Here is a 17,304-nt window from a genome sequence, read left to right as displayed (position 1 = left end):
ATATAATGAATATCTATGAATTTACTACTGAACTTGAAAACAAGAACATTACCTTCCAGGATTTTAATTTATCCCAACCTTACATCTCTAGCTAAGAATGATTACACTCTTACATTGTTTTCATTCTTTCTTTATTTTCATCAACTCCAGCAGTTGGATCTGTTTAGACTTTTGGTTTTAATCACTTCTTCAGAGGCACAGATACCTATGACAAGCAGAGCACAGTAAATAAAGCTGTACTGAGATCTAACACCAGCTAAGTCAAGGGCTCAGACTCAGCGGCACCTGAGCACATCAGATTCAAACTGGAATTTCCACAGAAATTTACATTATGTCTCATCACTTAGGGATCAACAGTATTATAAATGCTAAAGCTGCAGAAGTCAATGGCTTACTATACAAGTAAAAGAGCTCGACGTATAAAGAGATTCTGTTTAATCTGATGAGGAAGCCACAGCTTCTCTGAGATGCAGAGAAGGGGCCCCACCACTGACATGGTCTTTGGCCCAGCCCCCCTTGCAGCTTCAGACAGAGCACTTGGTTTTTACTGGTTTTACACAGCAGTGTTCTATGTAAGGTTTTTTTCCCTGTTTATTAAAAAGAGAAAACTCAGAAATTCACTGAGACTTTGAATATGTTCATATACTGCTATTACTATGAGTACTAATAAATGATAAGCATTGGGCTAGTTCTCTTGTTAAAAATTTTCCTGATCTTCAAGACATGATTATCATACAAACAATATTTTTTTAGAAAAAGGAAAGCGTATAAAATTTTAAAGACCTGATATCCAGCAACAAGACTGCCACTTTCTAGTTGCCAAAAATATATGGCATATCCATATTATGTAATTATCAATGTGAAATGAGAAAAAGACATTCTCCATATTATAATACACTGTGAGAAGGAAAGGGAAAATTATTGTTTTAATTAACTTGAAAGAAAATTTGGGTATAATTTAAATAAAAACTTCATTATATATATGTTCCGCTGAATCTGCTGTTTCCCATAATCCTTTTCTCCACCAGATTAGCATGAAAAAGGAGACACAGATATTGTTTAGACCTTAGCAACTAAAAATTTCTTTAACATGTTTTTATCTAAAAGTAAGCATTTTTAAAATTATAAGATGCTGTGTTTATCTATAGTATGATGTTTTTTGTACTTGTATAACTATAAATTCATGTCCATGTCACCATAACCCTGAAAAATGAGAACATGTGTCCTGGGCCTCCCAGGAGAAAGTGATAAAGCTACAGTGACTCAGGAAGAATGCACTTGAGGTTGACTCCATTAAGAGACAGGACATCGACAGTTACATACAACTACACTAGTTTGCACTGCCTTTTTAGAAATGTGACTATAAATCATATGTTAGACCAGCTAAGAAAAAGTCCATCCTGAAAAAGAAAAACTTCAATGAGGACTTTAGTATCTTAAATCTATCAACATTCACTGAATGTCAGTCACCTTTGAAAAAGCTGAGACAGAGAAGGAAAGTTGCCAACCACACCCTCAAGAAATTATCTCGTGTGGACCCACGGCATACACCCACTGTGTTTTAAACAAAAAAGAGAATCCAAATGGAAAGTGCTAAGTCGTACATCAGTCCTCTTAGTAGTAAGAAGCGATTACATAGAACGGAAATCCAGGGAAGGATTTTCACAGTGAGACAAAACCTGGGCCTTGAAATTGCAGCTGACACAGACCTAGAAGACCTGCAGACATGGCTTTCAGTGGACACTGAGTGGAAACAGTAAAAAAAAAAGTCTGCTGAGACAGCTTTCCTGTTATCCTGACCCAATTTCTGTATCATACTTACTGCACCACACTATGTCTAGGGAATCACTGTCTATAAAAAAAAGCAAGAACTGGATTACATTAAAACTCAGTGGAGGGGCTTCCCTGGTGGCGCAGTGGTTAAGAATCTGCCTGCCAATGCAGGGGACACGGGTTCGATCCCTGGTCCAGGAAGATCCCACATGCCGCGGAGCAACTAAGTCCATGAGCCACAACTACTGAAGCCCGCACACCTAGAGCCCGTGCTCCGCAACAAGAGAAACCACTGCAATGAGAAGCCTGCGCACCACAATGAAGAGTAGCCCCCGCTCGCCGCAACTAGAGAAAGCCCACGCACAGCAATGGAGACCCAACGCAGCCAAAAATAAATAAATAAAATTTAAAAAAAAAGAAGATTTTAAAACTCAATGGAAATGATTACTTCACTGAAAAGCAGATCTCTATATTGACATCATATGCTAGAAACAGTTCTAAATAGAATTAGGTTTGACTCAAATGAAATTGCCAATATTTGATGGTTTTTAACCTAAGTGTTAATTTCATATGATTCAACCTTAGGAGGTGCTAATATCTTAGAACGTATCAAATGACATCATGATTCTTTTGAAAGGGAATGAAGGACCTGCAGCAGCAGAAGACAGTCATTCTGTGGAACATCAGGACTACTACAAGATCGGCCAGTCTCTTACAGAACATCAATGCCTGCTTGTTTTCTCTGAGTACGAGGGCGAGAGCAGCACAGGGTTGGTGGAGAAGCCCTTTGTTTGAAGCTCACAGTGGATTATTCAAGTGACCCAAGGACTACGAACTGGGGGTGGGAGGAGATATCTTGGAGAATACCCTGTGTAAACCCTTGAGTTTTCCTATCAGAGTTCTGTGGCATAATGAAATGTAAACATCTTGTTTTTCATCTGTTAAAATGGATCATCATATTGCTTTGATCCAACTTTACAAAAATTACTTCAGAAAGGTTGTAAGTTTCCTGAAAATTCCTCAGGAAAAAATTTAAACTTGCACTTTTATAAGCAACTACCAAGACATCATGAATATAAAGAACATCTCACAAGAAGTCAGTACTGTATAATGAAACTGTATGAAAGTTGGTAATTAGGCCTAATTGAAGGCTGCAGTGAACATATAGGTCTTTGTTCTCTTTAATTCTGGCACTGATGGGGAATTAAGGATAAGAGCTTAAGGCATATTTTAATCAGAGTCCAGATGCATAAGCCCCAGTGTTCTAAAAGCAATTTAAGTGAAATAAAAGGAGAGAATAACCAAAAATATTCTAGATGCCTGCCAAGGGAAAACACCTATATTCTGAACATTTAACATATCTGATTGATCATATTTGGGATCACTTATTCACTGACTTCAAAAAGGGTTAAAACGGCAGATATTCTTATATCCAAGATCTGACTGAACTACTAAATGGTAGCAGAAAAAAAACAAAACCCTTAAAAAATTAACTTGTGACATTAAACAACAATGTATTATCACATGCAAAAGCAATTAGAACATTCATAGCAGAAAAGGTATAGTTCACTATCTCCACAGAATTCACTTTTATTTCTATATAGGAATGAAAGAGGAGGCAATAGAACAAAACAGATGTCATTTTAATAAAGGTTATCAGTACTAAACCATACATTTCTGGTCTAATAATTCAATGAGCTAGTACTAGATTAAATCATTATAACATATACAGTATCATTATAGCCTTTTGGGTTTCCACTTTGGGAGATGGAGAGAGAAATATATATACTTTATTCACCAAGGTTCCATAGGAATATGATGAAAAAAGCAAAATCATTTAGAGATGGAATACACAAGGAAGAAACTCAGACTGAAGCTTGAAATAAAATAATGATTTGGAATGATAACCAGGAAAGATGGAATGTAGTAGGAGTGTAATGAGGAATAGGAAGAACAAAAGTATAGAGAAAGGAAGAAATACGTTACGCAGTTGGGAACAGAATGTGTCTAACAAAATACAGGCAGACCTCGTAGACACTGCAGGTTCAGTTCCCAACCACCACACTAAAGCCAAGTGTCACAGAAAAGCCAGTAGCATGAATTTTTCGGTTTCCCAGTGCATATAAAAGTTACCTTTACACTATATTGTAGTCTGTTAAGTGTGCAATAGCATCATGTCTTAAAAAACAATATTCATACCTTAATTAAGAATACTTTATTGCTAAAAAATGCTAACCATCATCTGAGCCTTCAGAGTCGTAGTGAGAGCATCAAAGATCACTGATCAGAGGTCACCATAACAAATATAATAATAATAAAAAGTTTGAAATCTTGTGAGAATTACCAAATGTGACAAAGAGACAGGAAGTGAGCAAATGTTGCTGGGAAAATGGAGCTGATGGGCTTGCTTGATGCAGGGTTGGAACAAACCTTCGATCTGTAAAAAGTACAATATTTGCAAAGCACAATAAAACAAGGTCTGCCTGTAAAACCAATGCCTAAACGGCTTATTTGCAGGCAAGCTCCGCAACTGAATCAGGCAAGGTGACTGGCACTGAGGGAGAGAGGGAGCAGGCGAGGCAGGGAGAGCCGGTGAGGGTCTCCAGGAAATGCCGCTGTGACCGGCTAACCCACTTGCCCACACTGTCCCGGCCGGGGCTGAACTCCACTGACGGCTTGCTGGCTTCCTCTTCTGTACAGAGTAAGAGGTAAAGCCGGCACAGCATTCAAGGCTCTTTCCCAGCCGGATTCCGACTCAGTTGCCCAGGCCCACCCTCACCCGCCCCACGATCCCGCTAAAGGAAACACTGCCACGGGTGACCGTTTCCTAAACAGCGCACAGCTGGGGTCTTAGCTCTTCATCTCCCCCTCTGCCCTCCCCCAGCCCCAGGGCGCAGTGGGGCAGGACTCACCAAGCTCGCGCACGCCTCACCGGAGGCCTCTGACTGTGCTCTCTGCTGGGAGGGCTCCGAATCTACGCTTCACTTAAAATGCACCCCTTCAGAAAGGTCTTTCCTGAGCACTCATCCTAAAGCAACACCCGGCCCAGACACTCTCTGGAATAGCACCCTACTGTATTTTTGTCAGCGCCTCCTAATAAAATTCTCCTTTTCCTGTATGTGCGTATTATCCCTCTATCCTTAGCCTCAGTCCATCAACCCTAAATTGAAGGGGCGTGAGAACGGAGGGTGTATCATCTTCAAACACGACATGCCATTTCAGTTTTGGAACACAGCAGTAATTGTAAATAGCAGATGTAGTGAATGTTTATTGGGAGAATAAATTAATGAATAAATTAGATGTCTTCATTAGCATCCCCCATAATACCTCTTAAGCAAGATTAATTGTTCCCGCTTCTAAAACTTTCTTTTGTATCATTGTGTAGCTTTTCTTTTCACATGTTATGGATAACTGCATAACCTACAATATCTTCTAAAGAACAAGAATCATATAATATCCGTGTCTATTTAAATGCCCAGGAATAAAACACACAGAGATGAACGCTCAATAAAATACTAGCTTAAAATTTTAAAATGTTTAAGAAAACAATCTTACATTTCTGTAACACACACATACTTCTAACACTTAGACTTTCCCTACTGCTAACATGAAAATCTCCCCTAGAGTAGTAAACATGGAATTTTATCAGCACAACTGTGATGCGCTAAGAGCAGCAGTTACTTCTGATGGAGCAGAGAGCAAGGACCCTGCTATAAAAGTTAAGCAACCCTCCCTTCTTTGGCTGGGGACTACACACCATGTCTGCTCAGCACACTTTAGGAGCAAGCATTCCTCAAAATAAGATAATCTCAAAAAATAAAAAGCACCATTAAAGTGCACTAAATTTTCATACAACAGGGCAAGGACAATTAAAAACATGTCTCGTAACAGGGCTGCACACTGCTCGACACAATGCCCCCAAACCACAGGGCTGGAGACACATGTCCTCCCAGACAAATACTGACCCTACTCCACAAAAATTCTCATTGCAAAACTTCCCTTGAATTATGTGAGCTGTGATTTATGTGAGGTTGTTAAAATATACCACTCACATAAAATGGGAATTTCCCATAAGGGAAAAAAGGATGAAACTAGAAATAACAGTAGTAAATAAAATGCATTCCATGAAGTCCATCCTGATTTCTAGAGATGAATTACAATTTTGGCACTGAGCTTCCCAGCAGTAAACATGAAGAAGAAAACTCAATTATACTCACGATTTGCTAGTACTTAAGACCAAAATGACAAGTTGTTTCAGAAAGGCACAACTTTTCCTGGAAGAGAGACCAGAAAGACACTGCCCCCCCACCCCCAGGATCTCACCAGGAAAATATGACATGTGTTCAGGAGCTGCGCCCCTGAGCACGATCTTTACAATAAAGACATGCATTTTATAAGGTTACTTCTTAAAACATTCTGAAATTTAAGTCATTATCATAAAAACTAAGTACAAAATCAGTCAAAATGTTATTGGAGGAAGAAAACAAAACCAATGGGGGCAAAGGAAAGCAGCTCTCTAGGGATGGGACTGATTGAAGGGTAAAACTGAAAGCACATTGAGAAATGAGTAGAAAGAATATTTATTCAGAACAGCAAACTAAATTATAGGACAAATATACAGCATCCAGATATTCCACATAGCTTTGCACTACGCAACTGAAGTAGGAGCAGGGCTACCGTTGCTTCGTGGAAACTGAGGGCCCCAATGAAGTTATGAGCGTGAAAAGCGGGTTTTCTATCCCCTCAGAGATGAGTCATGAGAACCATTTGTAACTAGGTCCAAACACCTCCCCAAAAAGTAAGTTGGAAACTTCAACAAACAAATGAGGAGCTGAGATCCTGATATTCTCACCAATGATGCTAACTTTTGCTAACTTTCACCTGGAAAATTTATAAAGTAAGAATTAGAATATACCCATTTCAGTAAGAAAACATTTGTCATAAAGCAACCATAGAACATCCTAATTATCCATTTAATTTAGAAATACTACCCAAATGCTAACAAGATAACTTCAGTGGAAAATATATACTATCTCCTTATGTACCTTAATAAGTGGTCAGATTAAGTCAGTAAAATATAGAAGGGAGTTTTCTAAAAATAACAACCTTGGCTTTACATGAGTGATGTGACTTCTATCATTCCACATAGAAATAATTATTTAGCAGGGCTGTCTATTCAATCCAACTTTCTTATAATAAAATGATGTCAAATGATCATAGGATACTATTTATATACTAGATGCTGTCTACAGATGGAGAAATGGGAGAAGATGGCAGAAAGGGAGTCCTAAGCTCACGCAAAAGCAATAGTAAGTCACTGAAATATAACAACCTCCCACTCATTAAAATAAGCAATCCGAGATAGAATGAATTGAAATGTTTCTCCTCCATTTTGGCTCAACAGAGTCACTTCTTATATAAATATTTTTTAAAGCAGAAGGGAGCCCATAGACACTTTTTTTTCCCCAAAATTGGGCCTCATTAAAGAAAAAAAAGCACTAGCCATTGATTAAGAGAAGAACTGAGAGGGGAAACCGATAAGCGAAAAGCAATAAGCAGTGGTGACGGGACAGCAGACCTGAGCCAGAAAACACAACGTGACTGACAAGTGTTATAAAGAACACTCTTCAGAGACGAGGACACTCAACACGGAATGAAATATCTCAATGCATCCATGAGAATAAGCTACCTGTTTCAATGATAAAATAGAAAACAGAATTTACCTTACAGAAATTCACATGGAACAAATATTAAGGAAAATGGTTGATCCTTTAATAAAAGAAAATATAAGCAATAACAACTTAGCCAAAAGGCAAGTTACTTATCTAAAATGGACAATCAAGTGACAACAGCAGGAGCTGACCTCACATTATGAATATAATCTCTTCTAATAGGAAAAATTTGAGTCTACCTAAATGTATGTAATTCAGAGTTTTTAAAAAATGTATTATTCTCTCAATTAAAAGTAACCTAAGTTTCTAATGAACCCAAAGTATCACTGGCAAAGCTTCAATAACAACTGTGCATGTACACGTATATATGCTTTTCCCAGGAAATGTTTGGGTTTCGGATGACATTCTCATGCTTCAGTATGTATATGTGTAGCTGATTCACTTTGTTATGAAGCAGAAAGTAACACACCATTGTAAAGTAACTATACTCCAATAAAGATGTGAAAGAAAGAAAGGAAGGAAGGAAGGGGGGGGAGAGAGAGAGGGGGAGAGAGAGAGAGAGAGAGAGAGAGAGAGAGAGAAAGGAAGGAAGGAAGAAAGAAAGAAAAGAAAGAAGGAAGGAAGGAAGGAAGGAAGGAAGGAAGGAAGGAAGGAAAGAAAGAAAGAAAGAAAGAAAGAAAGAAAGAAAGAAAGAAAGAAAGAAAGAAAGAAAGAAAGAAAGAAAGAGAGAAAGAAAGAGAAAGAAAGAGAAAGAAAAAGGGTGAGGCTTACATCTAAACTGAGAGACAGAAAACAATGATGATGCCTTCACACAATTTTTACCATATAAATAAAAAAGTTCTTGGGCTTCCCTGGTGGCGCAGTGGTAGAGAGTCTGCCTGCTGATGCAGGGGACACGGGTTTGTGCCCCAGTCCAGGAAGATCCCACGTGCCGCAGAGCGGCTGGGCCCGTGAGCCACGGCCGCTGAGTCTGCGTGTCCGGAGCCTGTGCTCCGCAACGGGAGAGGCCACAACAGTGAGAGGCCCGCATACTGCTCAAAAAAAAAAGTTTTTGAGAAAGGAGATGAGATAGATTCCAAAAGACTTACACAACATCCTGTCCTATAGCAATTGCTCATAACAAATTAGAACCACTGTCAGGGCTGCCAGTATTTCTATCCCACACTCAGACTACATAATATCTGGTATATGTAAAAATGAGGGGAAAAGATTTTATTATCAATAAGTTCAAAGATACTGTTAAAAGTAAGATGCCCAATCACAAGTGACAAATGTCTGATAAAGGAGAGAAGCCAACAAAAACATCAGGGCTCAGGAATCTGAAGAAGGCCTGGGGGAAACCCATTCACTTGAACAAATTCACTGGCCAGCCCTGAGCCTGCCCCCAGGGGCCTGAAGATACCCCACAGCTAGGTTGACAATAGGGCACAATCTGAGACTTAGAATATTCACAGACTCCTGCAAAAATTGCTTCATTGAAAAAATACTACGGTTTTAATCTGGATATTCATTAATAACTTGAAAAACTAGGTACATTATTTAGCTCTTAGATTCTCAGATATACACATCCAACTTAAAATCCTTTACTGGTAAAACTGGCTTGGGGAGCACATCAGCCTTCCATAGATACTGCCAGTATAGACATTTCCTGATATTGTCCCAGACACCACAAAAGCAATGTATCAGATCAGAAATTCTGAGTGAATCATTTCCCCCTCCTCCTGTTTACACAGTCATTCAAAGCCCAGCTGATTTCCAAGCACTGAACTACAAATGCTATCTCTTTCTATTGTAATATGCACCTGGCTTTCACATAAGATATACTTATTATGGCTGTTTCAATTGTGATAATTGTGGATAAGCTCGTTTTCTAGATTTCTATTAGAGATTTCAGAGAGTCAGAAAGCTACTTTGGCTAACTATATTATAAAGAGAATTACTTACTTAAAATAAGGAATACTTTAGAATGAACTTGCAAATTAATTGGAGTTTATCATTTTGGAATGTGAACTGAATGTGGCTATATTTAGTTGTTTATATATAAGTGTACAAGACTTCTAAAATATAGTAATATACTACCTTAAAATAAGTTCATGCAAATTTAGGGACAAAAAAGTATGTTCTTACACAAGCCATCACTTCAGGTGTTCACAGAGTCAAAAAATATATATTTGAAATTATCTACTTTTCTGTTGCTAATGACAGTCATGCTGACAAAATTCACTAGTTCATCAAACTATAGTGCAAGAATATGATTTATTTGTAATAAATTATCATTTTTGCATATATCAGTCAAAGCACAAGGCCTAAATACTTGCAAACAAAATGCATTATTAATTTAATTGTCACAGCCTATTTAGCTAACTTCTATTACTATTTGCTATAATATGCAATGCATAAGAGGGGAGAATCAAATTCAAAACATAAAAAGAATAAACTGATTATATTGTCCTAGAGAAATTAAAATATAGCAAGCTTGCAAAACTATGGCCAAGGCATTAATGTTTTAAGTAGGTAAGAAAAAAATGTTTAACTTAATTTAGAGAACAGTTATGCCCAAAGTGATGGTTGAATATGCTGATAAAGAGTTTCTTTGTTTCCTAAGACTGTTAAAAGGCATCAATTCCCTCTCCAAGGAATGGAGGAAGGTGGCTGGAAGGAAGGAGCCTTTCGTATTTACCGTGCTAGATTTTGCTACTTAAATCTTAGCCTTCTCCAGCTATGGACGTCTACTGGGAAATTATGCTGCGGCTGAAGCCCTGGTATTCCAACTCAGTATTTCTATCAGGAAGAGAGGATGCCCTATCTATAAACAGATATCATAAACAAGAGGTCCTCTGAAACACAGAATTTTTGGTAGGAAAAGCAATTCAGTCGAATGCTGAACGTAGATGAACCCTGCACTTGGACTACTTAGAAGGTAATAACCCAGAAGATGAGGAGGACTTCCCCATTTGAGACTCATCTCCTCCTCTGAGGACAAAAATCATGTAAAAATTGCAGAAAAAGCTTACCATACCTCAAAGGCTAAAAAAGACATGCAATCTTCCTCTTGCCTCTTTTTAGCCTCTCTTTTTGTATTAGGGACTGAAATGAGTGAAAGCAACAGAGAGTTATCCTGGAACGCACAGGAAAAAGTAAATGGAAAATGGAAAAACCTAAGAATTTTCAAACTCCTAGCACCATATATAGGAGGTATCTACTGTTTTTAAGGTGCTTGGAGGATAAATATATGTTTAAGATGTTGAATTTTTCATTAATATGAAACCATATGAACAGACATACTCAAATTTTTAAAATTCCTAAATAAAAAGCAAAAATGATACATTTGAGTGCAAAATGTATACGAGTTATATAGTAGGGAAACATTTTATTTTTACTAATTATATGATCTAGATTGTTTTCATTCAAATTTATTGTGTGAATAAAACACCCTAAGTACCTATATGTAAAGATTTCAACGTGAGATAATATAATCAGTACACAGAAGAGCACCAGAATTAGGAAAATAACAATTCCAACACTTATTAATGATGAGATATTGAAGAAATTGTTGTATATTCCTGAATCTGTGTTTAGTTCTATAATAGAATAACAATGTACCACTGATAATGTCATATAATGATTAATGAGATAATGCAAATGAAAGCAACAAGAACACAATAACTACAAATGTTTTGTTTCTTAAATACTTACAAAATATAACTTTGACAGGTTCCAAATTACAATTTAAATAATACAAAATCTTTTGAATTTCAAGAATAATGCATTCAGGATCTGTTCAACACATAAATTTTGTCTCAAGTTAAATATAATGTTACAAAGAAAAGCATGAGAAACCAAAAGGCAGAAAGTAGGCATATGTAACATTCCAATATTCTGACACAGTAGTCATGTCCAAACTAAAATGCTAAAGAAAAACAATATGCCACCAATAGAAAAGTCAAGTTAAATTCCTTGTAAACACAGAACATATTGATGAGTATTTTAAATTTTTTAAAAATTTATTAAACATTTACAAACATGGCAGAAGAAGCCCTAGGCTATAGAATGATAGAATAAATTGCATCATGACTGACATTTTCAAATAGTATTTAAAACAAAAGTGTCTAGGAGTGTCTGCAGAATTTCAGATACCATCTTGGAGGATTTGGGGAAAGCTGAAAACCTACCAGGTCTTTGAAGGAGGTGAGAGTGCTTGCACTAGTGCTGAGGGAGCTGCACATTTTAAAGATTTAGAGTTTCAGAAGTAGCCAGGCTCACCTGGTAGCTGACATTGCTGTATTTCAGTTCACCTAATATAATTAAGTCTATGTGATGAAGCTAATTATGATACAGTAGCAAGAAAAAAGAAAACCTGGCAGTTGATGACACAGTAATTGTAGTGTTATTTTTCATGACATGGCAACCGTAGTATTATTTGGAGGATGACACAAGATGTATTTCTTTTTTAACATCAGCAATGTTTAATTCTACAGTAAGAATTCAAAAAATGTTATTTTAAAACCTCAAAATAAAAATACACAAAGTTCAAATGAAAATAGTTTGGTTTTACATATTTATTTTAGCTCATTCTGATGCATTTGCAGAGGTCAATTCCCTCTAATTTAACTCTTCTACTGTTTCAAGGTTGTTTCACAAATTCAAATCCCTCAAATCTTTTCAAATATTCTTAGATTGAATTTTCTACAATTAAAATGCAACATTAAATTCTTATTGGAAAAGACGCAGATGAAGAGAACGGACTTGAGGACACAGGGAGGGGGAAGGGTAAGCTGGGACGAAGTGAGAGAATGGCATGGACATATATACACTACAAAATGTAAAATAGATAGCTAGTGGGAAGCAGCCGCATAGCACAGGGAGATCAGCTAGGTGCTTTGTGACCGCCTAGAGGGATGGGATAGGGAAGGTGGGAGGGAGACGCAAGAGGGAGGAAATATGGGGATATATGTATGCATATAGATGATTCACTTTGTTATACAGCAGAAACTAACACAACACTGTAAAGCAATTATACTCCAATAAAGTTGTTAAAAAAAATTCTTATGGGAGAATGGCATAAAATATGATATTCAACAACAGAGTACCACTAATGTAGAACATGACAAACTGACTTGATAAAGTTCTAGGAGTCACCCCACTAAACAAAATCTAAAATGAAAACATAATTATATTAGTTAAATTTTTTAAAAATGGATGAAAATTACCTTTCTTTTGGTGTGCCAACTCCATGTTTTCCCAGTAGATGAGTATTTAGGTGTTTCTTCATTACAAAAGCAACCCTAAAAAAAAAAAAAAAAAAAAAAAAGTTATTATAGAACTAAAACTTAACTCTCTGCTAGAAATACATACTAAATTTTTAAAAAATAGACATGGATTTTATATATAAATATATATATGTAACATGAATATATATCTATAACATGAAAATGCACATTACAATGGCACTAAATTCTAAGCAGAAAGCTTGCATACAGATTAATATACTGCAATACCTGAAAACCAGAAGAAATAGCTGCATTTAAATTCACTGGTTCATTTTCTCACTTGAGTAGACGAACAGGGACCAAACCAATGATTTTAGTTCTCTAGTCACTGTCTTCACTGTCAGTTAGTAAGAAAGATAAAGCAACACCTCAGTATCACATTCCCTGCCCCTTAGTTGATCCCACACTGCAATCATGAAATGAGTTTGAGGAAATGTCATTTTATTAAACATTTAAGGGACTGTAAAAGAGAAAATGAATAGCCTTCATGAAGCTTCCTTAAAAACATGGTAATTATTTGGAGAGGTTTTTTAAAAATGATATGTTTACCATGTCTGCAATACAAGCAAAAAAAAAAAAAAATGTACTTAAGTGCCCAGAAGGTATCAATAACTAAAACAAGCAAAAAGTATTACCTGACATGCTATCTTATTTTACATACAAATCAGATCACTTAATTCAATTTTGTTGACATAGATATGAAATGGACAGGAATCAGGAGCCAGTGCATAGTGCACCATTCTTCTGCATATATAGAGTACAACACAATTTAATTACGTCGTGTGAGTATTTAAAACAATTTAGATCTCATTCAGAAGCATCAGACTAAAATGGCTCTCTTGATAAGCAAAAAAATTTTACTATTGTAACTTTAAGTGTAAAAGGGGCTTGCAAACATTTTTGTTAATTACGTATTACAGCTGTCCTTCATAAAGTTACTAATAGCTGAAAGGCAACAGAATCTATTTGCATATATACATGAAAGGCATGGCATGTGCAAAAATATGATTTTAATTAGCATTCTATGATATGAAGGGCTACAAATCAAATTGGCATGTTATAAGATTCTTACCATTAAACACTGAATTCATCTGGACGTGTTTGCACAAACAGGCAACACAAGACTATAAAGTACTGTGGCCTTATGGAAGAGACGTGTGTCAAAAGCCAAGACAAAAATGTGAATGCTCCTTTTCATGTCTGGTCTATTTTGGTTATTTTCATATAATATTAGGGAACCTCAGTTTTGAGGCTAAAATAATATGTTTGTATTTTTTTAATGACTGAGTCCATTATTCAAGTAATGCATTTGTATAACACTAAAAATAGCATTCATTCTTTTCTCTACACTGAGTAACAATTATGGACAACACATGCTTTACAACTATAAATAACCAATCATACCACCAATCCATAAAATGAAAAAATGATTATTACATACAAAGAATCAAACTGTGATGATGTTAAGTGCTTAACAAAAATTACAGTATAAGATATTCTATATTTGTTTCTGTTTGATTTGAACAAAATAAATAATATTTTTCATTTCCTTAAAAAAGAATACAGCAATAACAACAGTCCATTGAAGTCATAACTTCCCTACTGTCCTCTATTTTCCTATAATTAAAAAAACATAAAGCTAATAGCAAAGAGCAAAGGTTAAGAACCCAGAGTTGCAAAGCACAGCTTATTTATATGACCAAGTATAATTTAAGAGATCTGAGCTTAGAAACCACAGTGTAGCTTTTAAAAGACAAAAATTTTATTAATTAAAATGTTTCAGGTTTAAGAAGTAAAACAAAAATATTACACTGCACAGGGGAACAAACTAAAGTACACAGAGAAGGAAAGCTTCTTCTTATAATTTAACATTCTGACATAATCTGCTGGATGTCTATAATACTAAATTATCTACAGGAATAACAATTTTTTATTATTATGGGGAAGAATTTACAATACTAAAACACAGCTCAATTGTAGTCAAATGCAAAATATTTATTCATCCAAAACCCGACATAAAGTAACTATAAATTCTTTTAATTTGGTCTAACTGAAGTATGTGTAGTGTAAAAGTCTCAACATCATCTGCAGTGAAACAATATAAGCCAAGCATGACCGACTAAAATAAACTTCCCAACCTCCATGGATAATAAGATTGCCAGTAATTTGTGTTTACTGAACGGAGACTATCCTTCACTGCCACCATAAGAGTATTAATATTTTAACATAATAATGGTTGTTTTGGAAAGTTTATAATCTAGATACCACCAGAAATAAAACAAAAATAATCCTGAATCTGAAAAGCTATACAACTGAAATGCCTTGCTCCCAATGAGCACACGTGACTTAACACTTTGCTTGTTTCCATTCATTCACTGGTGACTATGTACCAGCCATGGGCAGGTTCTGCATGTAGGATGCAAAATCAGACGGTTAAAGTCGCGTCTTCACGGAGCCTCCCTTCTATAACCTGTGGCTTCTCATCAGGACGAAGCAGCAGCACTCAGCCTGCCACGCTCCCGCACAGACTCCCCTAATCATGTGTACACAAGCTAATGCGTATGCTAAAAGCAGGACCTACCCTAGACAGGAACGGTCTAGGCAACTGTGGTACACAGGTGATCAAACAAAGAGAAGTCCCTGCCTCGGAAACCGTAAAACCTAGTGAGGGAAACAGATGACAAGAACAAAAGCTACAATACAGAGCATCTTAAAGAGTGAAGAAAAGTGGTGGGAGAAAAAACAAAATAGATAAGGAAGAGCTGAAACCTCAGCAGGGGATCAGCATTTTACATTTGGGTGGCTCAGGACTGCAGTGGCGAGCTGGGTATTCCACCAAGCAGGGGGCAGCAGGCCACAGAAGGAAGGGCAGCCACGGAGCCCTGGGGCACGAGCCCGTGGGGCCGTCCGCAGTGGAATGCGGACGGGACGAGGAGGGACGAGGTGGTGGCCGGGCACTGGGGGAGGTACCAAGCTCCTAGGCCACACAGTCTGGGCTGGCACTGAGTGAGAAGGAAAGCGTCGCAGGCGTCTGAACGGAGGACAGATGTGCGGGACTCGCGTTTTAATAGAGTCCTCTAGCTGTTCTGTTTAGCACAGACTGCGGGGGCAGGGGAAGGGGGCGGTGCGGGGACACAGAGAGAGGGAGGAACTAACTGGCCCTTGCAATAATCCAGGCAGAGGTGACAGTGCTTTGGACCGAGGGCCGGCGGTAGAGAAGAGATCTGGTCAAATTCTAGACACGTATTTGTGATTAGAACCAAACATTTCCCTAGGGACTGCACATGGAGTCTGGAGGAGAGGAGTCAAAGACAACATCAAAGATTTCAGCCCGGGAAAAACTGAGCTGGTCTGAAGGAGAACATCATTTTAGGACATGTTCAATGAGGAAGCCCACTGACATCCAAGACGGGTCTCTAACAGGAGGCTGAATCTACTGGTCTTGAGTTCAAGGGCAAGATTCACGCTAGAAATATATACTCCAAAGCTATCCATCTGGCAAGTGCCTAACAATCTAAAGGAACACCTTGAAATAATAAAAAGTAGTGCTGTTTAAAGTATGATTGATTTCCAAGTATCTATAACTGCCTCAAACAGCATCATTTGAAACTGGTTTTGGTGTCAAAAGAACAACACAACAGTAGCATTTGCAAACTAGCTACAGATTTCTACTTTTTAGTACAAACATTTCAGATTTGAACTCCTAATTTTAAAATAATTTTTCTTACACTATATGGAGACAGAATACAAACCTCTTCCTTCAGCCCCTCAGATTTTCTCACTGCAGAATTATTTCACTTGTGAGTCACGAAAGATTATCTGACTCACCTATGAAAGCAAATACAATACAAAACCGTGACTACAGAGAACAGGATGTGAAAAGCAGGAGACACCCAGAGCCACAGCACCCTTGCACTCCCGCCTCACACAGTGCAAGGCAGGGTGCTCAACTCAGGGGCCAAAAGTCAGGTTTGCACAGGCTGTGCTTCTCCTGAACTCAAGGCAAGAGAAGCAGCAGCAGCAACAGCAGCTTCCCTGAATTTTTATGTTGTTTGTTTCCCTCATCTGTCGAATAAGGTCAGATGCTCCTGAAAGACAGGCCTATAAGATACAATATCCAACTCCTCAAAAATTTCTGATGATCAGGTCCATGTAGGCACTATAGGTTACAGGAAAGAAAGTGCATTTGCTGCTAAGAAGTTAAAATCTAAACACAATAAGTTAAAAGAAAATTTCTAAGAACTCATTACTATCTGACTATGATGCGTGCACAGTCACTTATCCTTTTAGTCTTAATGAGGGATCTGTAGTAATCCACCCATTTCTCCCAGCTGGTCCCCCTCTACACCAGTGCCACACACCTCGCAAACAGCTTGTCAGAGCACAGGGGCCACACAGTGAAAAGCTGAATGGACCAAACAAGAATATAATTGACAGTTTTTCATCACTGCTGAAGAAGCAGAAAATTTTAAAAAACAACAGCAAGCTGCAAGGTTAGCCGGCCAAGGCTACCTGAGGAACAAGAAACAAAGCCCTCGCAAGCAGACGCTTGTGGCCGTGTTCTTGGTCAAGGCTGGTTAACTCCTCAG

General features: G+C 37.5%; 1 protein-coding gene across 2 annotated transcripts in view; it reads right to left on the bottom strand.

The window, feature by feature from the left end:
- The window catches only part of ZNF407 (zinc finger protein 407), a 420,199-nt gene that overhangs the window by 253,366 nt on the left and 149,529 nt on the right, over nucleotides 1-17,304 (bottom strand). For both annotated transcript variants that reach the window (XM_082667537.1, XM_082667538.1), the window contains exon 4: nucleotides 12,656-12,730. In XM_082667537.1, coding sequence (XP_082523663.1) covers nucleotides 12,656-12,730 — 75 coding nt within the window. The remainder of the gene's footprint in view (nucleotides 1-12,655; nucleotides 12,731-17,304) is intronic.

The sequence above is a fragment of the Grampus griseus genome, assembly GCF_964374135.1.
Source record: "Grampus griseus genome assembly, chromosome: 12".
In the NCBI taxonomy this organism is placed as follows: Eukaryota; Metazoa; Chordata; class Mammalia; order Artiodactyla; family Delphinidae; genus Grampus; species Grampus griseus.
The sequence above is the reverse complement of the archived record's forward strand: the minus strand, read 5'-3'. Positions and strand labels throughout refer to the sequence as shown.